Source organism: Cornus florida, unplaced genomic scaffold (assembly GCF_030987335.1).
Source record: "Cornus florida cultivar Cherokee Brave unplaced genomic scaffold, ASM3098733v1 CherokeeBrave_3.0.0_Hap2_Chr02, whole genome shotgun sequence".
Classification (NCBI taxonomy): domain Eukaryota; kingdom Viridiplantae; phylum Streptophyta; class Magnoliopsida; order Cornales; family Cornaceae; genus Cornus; species Cornus florida.
Window position 1 is genome coordinate 54,650,938 of NW_026775572.1, and position 8,358 is coordinate 54,659,295.

At 31.8% G+C, this 8,358-nt stretch overlaps 1 protein-coding gene across 1 annotated transcript; it reads left to right on the forward strand.

Moving 5' to 3' along the window:
* The first annotated feature begins 251 nt into the window (after positions 1 to 251).
* LOC132295012 (beta-glucosidase 13-like) lies at positions 252 to 7,412 on the forward strand. Its single transcript, XM_059793083.1, has 13 exons — positions 252 to 655; positions 899 to 968; positions 1,870 to 1,928; positions 2,122 to 2,197; positions 2,350 to 2,427; positions 2,530 to 2,617; positions 2,717 to 2,969; positions 4,416 to 4,531; positions 4,984 to 5,201; positions 5,311 to 5,342; positions 5,819 to 5,921; positions 6,069 to 6,177; positions 7,058 to 7,412. Exons 1-13 carry the CDS (start codon positions 503 to 505, stop codon positions 7,317 to 7,319), a joined length of 1,617 nt encoding a protein of 538 aa, XP_059649066.1. The 5' UTR covers positions 252 to 502; the 3' UTR covers positions 7,320 to 7,412.
* The last annotated feature ends 946 nt before the right edge of the window (positions 7,413 to 8,358 follow it).

The following is an 8,358-nucleotide window of genomic DNA, read 5'->3' on the forward strand; positions in this document are numbered from 1 at the left end:
CGAGGTTGCCAAACCATCAAAAATGCCATGACTAGAGTGCAAAGTGCCACAAACCTTCAAAGGGACGCGAATTGTTACATTGTCAATGAATTCAGATCCATTTCAATTAAATAACAAATATCAGATGTCAAAATTGGTATTTTTAATAGTTCAAATTGCAAAACATTGTCGGTCGTAGGTAACAAAATTACATATAATAGAAGAGATCATTGAAAATAAATAAATAAATAAAAATAGTATTCAATTATGAAAAAGTAAGGGATCCATGTCAGTCTAATTTACATATTATATGAAGAGCGTGATCCAGCAAATCTTTGTAAAGATCCGTCTCTCTCCTCAATCAATACTCTGACATGCCTTAAAATTTTAATATATTGAGCATTTGAGCTAATCCCCTTTGAATGGCAGTTGGGAAGTGGTATGAAGGGAAGCTAGTGTGTGTTACAGTGTGTATGCGTATATAAATATAACTGTATAGTGATTGTAGATAGTAATCTCACTCATGGAAATTAGAAGTCCCCTCCTCTTCTGCTTGCTAGCCCTGATGACTCACTTTGTGGGTGGTTTAAAATGCAGTCCTCAGCACTCAGTTCAACTCAGTCGGAGCAGTTTTCCAGATGGATTTGTATTCGGAGCATCGTCATCGTCGTACCAGGTACGAAAGATCACTTCATTGTCTCATACAAGCATTGATTTAAACCATCTTCTACGCAAATTATTATATACATATATCCGAGAATTGTACCAATAGTATCCCCTTAACGTCCCAAAGTAAAACCATACTTTATGCATTTTGGATGTGTATTGTTTCCCTATATAATATATACATATACATATATATATATATAGATACATATATGTGCAATTAAATCTCTCATATGGCTGTGTATCCCCTCAGTATGAAGGAGAAGCATCTGAAGATGGTAGAAAACCCAGTATGTGGGATACCTTCACTCACAAACATCCAGGTATATCTCCCTCTCTCTCTCCTTCACAAACACACACACCACACACGTATTTTTATAGTGATCATGTGCTGATGTCTCATAACACCGAATCATGAGCCCCCTCAATATATATATATATATATATATAAACCTAATCTGCCAATATATTAGGTTTAAAAGAGAAACGAGGAGTCAGAAACAAACGTGGCAGATATGATATATAATTAAATAATTATAAAAATAGATAATTTTTGCTCGGTTGAATCACAAATACACATATGATATATAATTAAATAATTATAAAAATAATAAATAAATAAAATATTTACATTGGCTGAATTTATTTCAAAAAATATATATGTAATTTTTTTTCTATTACTTTCTCATTTTGTAATTACAACCTGTATATATGTGAAAGGACACAGTCAAGTTAGTAAAAATCATCAACTAATCTCTAAGTAGGTATATATCAACCTTGATACAAAGTCAGCAAAGTAAATAAAAGTTAGGAGTAAATGCAAGGTTTTATCGATTGAACAATATTTGGGTCCAATTCAGGTTAAATAAAGTTAATATGGCCTAATAAAATTGTGTCAAGTGTTAAAATTAAATATAAAATACCCGTCCAAAAGCAAAAGTTGGGTAATATCTTTCCTATTTTAAATCCTAATTTTTACTTTTGAATACTTGTTTTAAATCTATTGAACTATATCAACAAGTTGATCCAACTTGAATTAGACCCAAGCATTATTCTTATCAATTTCTAATACCACTTAGTCTTATGACTCTTATATCTAATGAAAATCGGATGAAATTAATTGTAGTGGCCCACATAATATATGCCGCCAATTAGTCATAAATTTTTGCAGATGTAGTATGGTGCTGATTTTTTTTCTTCCAAAACTTGTGGTTGACATGACAGAAAAAATTGCGGACCACAGCACGGGTGATGTAGCAGATGACTTCTATGGTTGGTACAAGGTATGGTTCGAATTCTAATCCTCTTTAGTATACTATTATTTGAGGATTCACAATTCTTACACGCCTAAACAAAACAAAACAAAACAAAATAAAAAAAGGTGGTAATATGCAACAAAACAATCATGAATTAGAAATTATGTTTTTTTATTTCTTATTTTTGGATAAATAACAATCCTAAATTACTGTTGCACAGGAGGACATAATTCAAATGAAAGAGATTGGATTGGATGCATTCAGATTCTCCATCTCATGGCCCAGAGTATTACCTAGTAAGATCATCCCTTGATTTGATCACAACCGTTTATATGTGAATGGGGCCTGGGACATTGAATTATCTTTTTTATCAACATTTCTTCCATTAAAATGATAACAATAGTTTGATATTTCATTTATTATTATTATCATCTTTCTTATCTCTCAGGTGGTAAGATCAGTGGAGGAGTGAACCCACTAGGTGTGAAATTCTACAACGATCTCATAGACAACCTCTTATCCAACGGTGATAATCTAATCTAACTCCTACTTTATGTATATATAGTTTGCTATAATTTGTAATATTGGACTGTTTTTTTCTTTCTTTTTCATTAAATTTTCCCTATAGGTTTGCAGCCATACGTGACCCTATTTCACTGGGATCTTCCTCAAGCCCTAATTGATGACTATGGTGGATTCTTAAGCCAAAATATTGTGTAGGTTGAATTCACTAACAAATTAATTATATACAACTATACACCGCATTGTCTACACACACATGCAATAACTATAAGATTATATATAATGATGAACAGGGATGATTTTCGCGACTATGCGAACTTTTGCTTCAGAACATTTGGCCATCGAGTCAAGCATTGGCTGACATTGAATGAACCATACGAAATTTCTGTATTTGGATATGGCAATGGTTTGTATGCACCCGGTCGATGTTCTAACTACATTGGAAATTGTACGTCTGGAAACTCGGCAACCGAACCCTACATAGTTGGCCACCACCTACTCCTTTCGCATGGCGCAGCTGTGAAGTTGTACAGGGAGGGATACAAGGTTTGTTTTTTTATGAAGGTTGTAGAATAATGGTTTTTAGGTGCTTAGCAATCCAAGGTCCTTCGATGCCTTGGAGTGGGACATTTAGATTGGATGACAAACGTTTGACCTATTATAAGTGGTATCAAAGTCGACTAACTTTTATTCGGTATCACGCTAAGCACCTACCCGAAAGTGTTTAGGTCCATGTCATTAATGGGTTATCCAGCTATTATGGCGGATGAGTAAACAAGGAGTATGACCCAAGCGCAATTAATATGTTGGGAGTTTGAATGGTGTAAAATGTCACAAAGGTCTTGTATCACATGAGATAGTAGGATAATAATAGGTCTTGTTTCACTTACCTTCCCTAAGGTTTGTCAACATCCCTCAAAGACCCCCTCTATATTTCATAATCCCACTTACCTCTCCTGTTAGTGAAAGTCGTCCAACTTAATAACGATACTATATTATTTTACCATTTTACTCATGAAATGATCGATTGTTGTCATTTTTGGACATTAGATGAGCAAAACTGAATTTCTATCAATTTTCTGTTGCTAACATTAGCAAATCCTGTTTGTTCCATTTTAAACTTTAGAAGGGCAAAACTGACCTTCTATTAATTTTCTGCGGCTAAGATTAGCAAATCCTGTTTGTTCCATCAGGTTCCTAACGGCAAAGAGAACCAAAAACTTAGAAAAGATAAGTAAGATTATAATATAATGAGGGGTCTATGTAAAATATTGACAAACCCTAAGGAAGGTAAATGAAATTTGCCCTTTAAACTTTTGAGTCTGATGATAATTTATCAGCCATTACAAGATGTGGATCCCACTCCAACTCATCAAGGGCCTTGGATTGCACAACCCAATAAATCGGCTTAAACCTTTGGGGGCATTAGCTTTAAAGCGCTAATAAATTTAAACACTTCTGTCAAAACATTTTCTCTTTCCATGCACTTTAGTGGATTGAAAAAACCTATCACTCCCTAGTTATCAAAAGGCTTTAAGAGTTTGAAACGTGTGGATAATGAGTGTTTATGTTTGCTTTAACAAAAATAAAAATAAAATAATTAACTTACCCCTAGAGTTTAGGGCTTTACCAAGTTTTCCAAGATTTTATGAAGTGGCGTCCTTTTACTTGAATTCTAACAGTTTAGCGTTACAACTAGAATTTAGTACATTGATCAAATGGTGAAACACTTTTAAAAACAGGTAAAAAATTATAGATTTAATTCTAATTTAATATACCTTTTTTCAATCAATATTAGTAAGATGAAATTAAGTATCGCTATGAATGTATCGTGAACTTAAGTACAAATTTTTTATTTTCAAGTCTTAAAAAATAATAAACTGTTTTTAAAGTACTAAATCAAATAAACTATATTTATAACTTATAGTAAATGTTGTGTCATTATATTATTTTTGTTGTTGAGTACCAAAGTTTTTGCACATTTTACTGCAGGCTTCCCAAAAGGGCCAAATTGGGGTCATATTATCGTCGAGTTGGTTTATGCCAATTTCCCAAAATATCGTGGATCGAAAGGCTGCTTTAAGGGCTCTTGATTTCATGTTGGGATGGTAAGCGTACCCTTCTCTTTTATGACGAGACTAGTGCTACACGGGCACATTCACTTTTGAGAAGTTTTACTCTAGTACCGTACTCTCTCTCGAGATTTTTTGGGTCATTAAATCATTTATTAGGGAGGCTCCATCCTACATTTAACGAGTAGGAGACTCGGGAGTACGTTACCCCTGGTATTCTAGAATTTTCCTTTACTTTGATACCAATTTCCTTTGCGTATATGTGTTTTGAATGACTATCTTTTGCACCGTACTTCCGAGGTCTTCCAGTGATTGAATCATCTATTAGGTAGGCTCCATTTCCACATCTAACAACTGGGAGACTCGAGAGTATGGTATCCCTGATATTCTAGAATTTCCTGTCACTTTGATACCAACTTCCTTTGCCGGTATGTGTTTTGAATGACTATCTTTTGCAGTTTTAATACTTCAAAGCTATAATTTTGTAGGTTTTTACATCCAATTACATATGGTGTATATCCTGAGATCATGCGGTCATTGGTGAAAAATAGACTACCAAAATTTACTAAGACGCAATCTAAGATGCTGAGAAATTCTTACGATTTTATTGGCATAAATTACTACACTTCACATTATATTGCCAATAGTATGCTTCCACCGAGTATGAACTTGAGCGTGACAACAGATAGTCATGTTATATCATCAAGTAAGCTCAGAGAAATATACCTTGATGAACTTGGTCCTTTTTTATTTTCATTCTTTTGGTTAATTTTTTTAATGCTTATGGAAAATGTATCTTTTTCCCTTTTTCACAGACGAGAAAAATGGAGTTCCCATTTGTCCTCCGGTACTCAATCTCTCTCTCTCTCTCACACAGCATAATCCCACAAAGAATAATACTCTCTATTATCATAGAGTTCACTTCATAGTAGTTCTCATGAGTTCTCCTTTAAATTAGCACATTTTAAGCACAAAATATATTAGTACACAAGTTACATCATCACGTACAATATTTTTTAAATTGATCTCAATGTAAAAATAATAAATTAAAAAATTAAAAAAAAAAGGGCTCAAAGTACTACTATAAACAAAATTGTACGAGATAATCAAAGATGATAATTTGATTTGCTAAACGAAAAAGTCAGAAGAAGGAAAATGTAAAATACTAATAATGAATTAGTTGATTACATAATTCCCATACAATCCTTTTTTAAATTGGTTAAACCTCTCAATATTTGTTCAATTATCAGAGAACTCGTGACAACTACAGCATTTGTTATACATAAATATACATGTGTTATGATAATGTGAATGGTTTTGTAGACTGATTTGAGCTGGCTTCACGTGTGTCCAAAAGGGATTCGAGAGCTTGTGCTATATATAAAAGATAACTATGGAAATCCACCTATTGTCATTACGGAAAATGGTAAATCATTTTCATTTCTTTTCTTATTCATATAATCTCAGATGAGATACTACAGTGTGTGCCTATTACTTACTAGACTAAAAAAAAAAAAAATGTCCACATAAATTTTTAGACAATTAATTTAAACTATATTCTGTTTTGTTACAGGGGTTGCAGATGCAAATAATAGCACTTTACCAATTGAAGAAGCCTTGAAGGATAACTTGAGGATAATGTACCACCATGGCCATCTAACATATCTTTCAAAAGCCATCAAGTGAGTATTTGCAAATGGCATACCGAATTCTAAGCCATCTTTTCATGCATCACATTTTAAACTAAAAATTAAAATCAATCGTTTAGGGTGATTAGTCTATTGATTTAAATAACCCATCCTTAATTCATTAAATAAATAAATAAGTGAAAAACCGAATAGCTAACTTTGTTTTATTATTAAGCAACAGCCACCTTTTGCTATTTTACTGAGATGAATAGTAAATAAAAACATGAGGATTTTGAATGTGTAAGATCAAAATTTATAACTACAAGGACCATCTAGTGGTATCTTGCAACGGACCGGGCACTTGTTCTCTAGCTTAAAAGTTGAAAAGTGATATCTTGTACGTTAGTGAGTGTTGGGAAACAAACAACCACACGAGAACAAGTAACAAAACAATTTACAAAATCAAATCGCTTGGCATGAAACAAAACAAAACAAAACAAAAAGAAATACAACACAAACATTTTTTTTTTTCTTTTTATTCTAGTTGTGACTCACACACACTGTCTTCACTGATATTCGAATCCCTGACCACCCTTTGAGAAGTAGAAATCTTATACCGTTAGGTCACAGACATGTTGATAACAAACATTTTTTGTGTGGTTCTCCAAGATTGTATATGTCCACGGCTCACACCAATTTCACTATTATCATAAAATGGAAGAGTACAGTGAAAACGGCAATTACAATGTCTCTCAAGGCGATGTGTAGCCAACAACGAAATAAATAGTTTACCTACATACAAAAGTTACATCACAATCACCATAAATAGTCTACCTACTATAATAATATATATTTATTTTAAACAAGTATAAAATCTTTTGTAATGTTTATTATTACATGAAAATTACTAATGACAAAGATGGGTTATTCACAGGGAAGGAGCTAATGTGAAAGGTTACTTTGTATGGTCATTTCTTGACGACTTCGAATGGAACTATGGTTTTAGTATTCGGTTTGGTATAAATTATGTAGATTTTGAGAATGGTTTAAGAAGATACCCCAAATGCTCTGCATTTTGGTTCAAGAAGTTCCTTCAAAGGAAAAAGTTATTCTCTAAGCCATATATGTCGCACTGGCTTGTGAACGCCAATCACGCACATTTCATCAGTAAAGATTCTTATCTTGCATATCTATGATCAACTCTTGAAACAATGTTTTATTTGGAAATAAAATCAATGTATCTATATACTTTTCAAGATAAGCCTATTTATCTTGAAATTTTCAATTTTTCCCCTGCTTTGGTGCTTTCTTTATGTATTAACTAAGCATCCAATTAGATGGATAAATTTAAAATGATCAGATTCTCTTTTAACAATTTGAGGAGTGTGGCAAAAAAATATGTATATTGATAGGTCGATTTGCACTTTGTTGGAATTAATAGCAATTTTTGGAAGGAGCCAAAAACTTGAACTCCTACCCGTTATTAGTATCAATTTTCATAAACTTACTTTTAAATCTTAAAATTAATTGTTTCATTAAAAATCTTAAGTAAATTTTTTTAAATAAATAGAAGTAATTTTTTTTATTTTCATGAAAGTATTCCTTGTAAAAGAATGTATTTGTTATTTAATTAAGTAATTTATTAATTTTTCGTGAACAGATTGTATGAAAAATAAATAAATAAATAAAAAATAAAAAGGAGTATTTTCAAGGTTAAAAAGTTTAAACCGAGTATAATAATTTTTATTATAAATAATAAAGTTTTAATAGTTAATCATTTTAGAAAATGACAGTTATAACTCTTTTTTTTGTAATAAATTGATACTAATAATAAATTTTAAATAAATGGTATAATTAAAAGGGTAAACTGCATTAAACCCCCGTAATTTAACTGACAGAAGTTAGTTGAAAGAGAACTGTTTGGATATTGAGTTTTCTCATATATTTTTGAGATAAAAATGTCTATGTACCTATTTTAATATACCCCCACATATATATTTACTCCATTATCACTCTTAGCAGCATATCATCCACCATTGTAGCAACACGTACTCGTCTTTTTGCTTAACTTCTTTTATTTACCCATATATATATATATATTCATTATATTAACCATTATAATATTATATATAATATGTGTAATAATATAACGGTATATATAATATGTACCATTAAATATTGTTTATACTATATTTGCATTTCTGTCCAACTTTCAGACCTATAGTTCATCTGCTA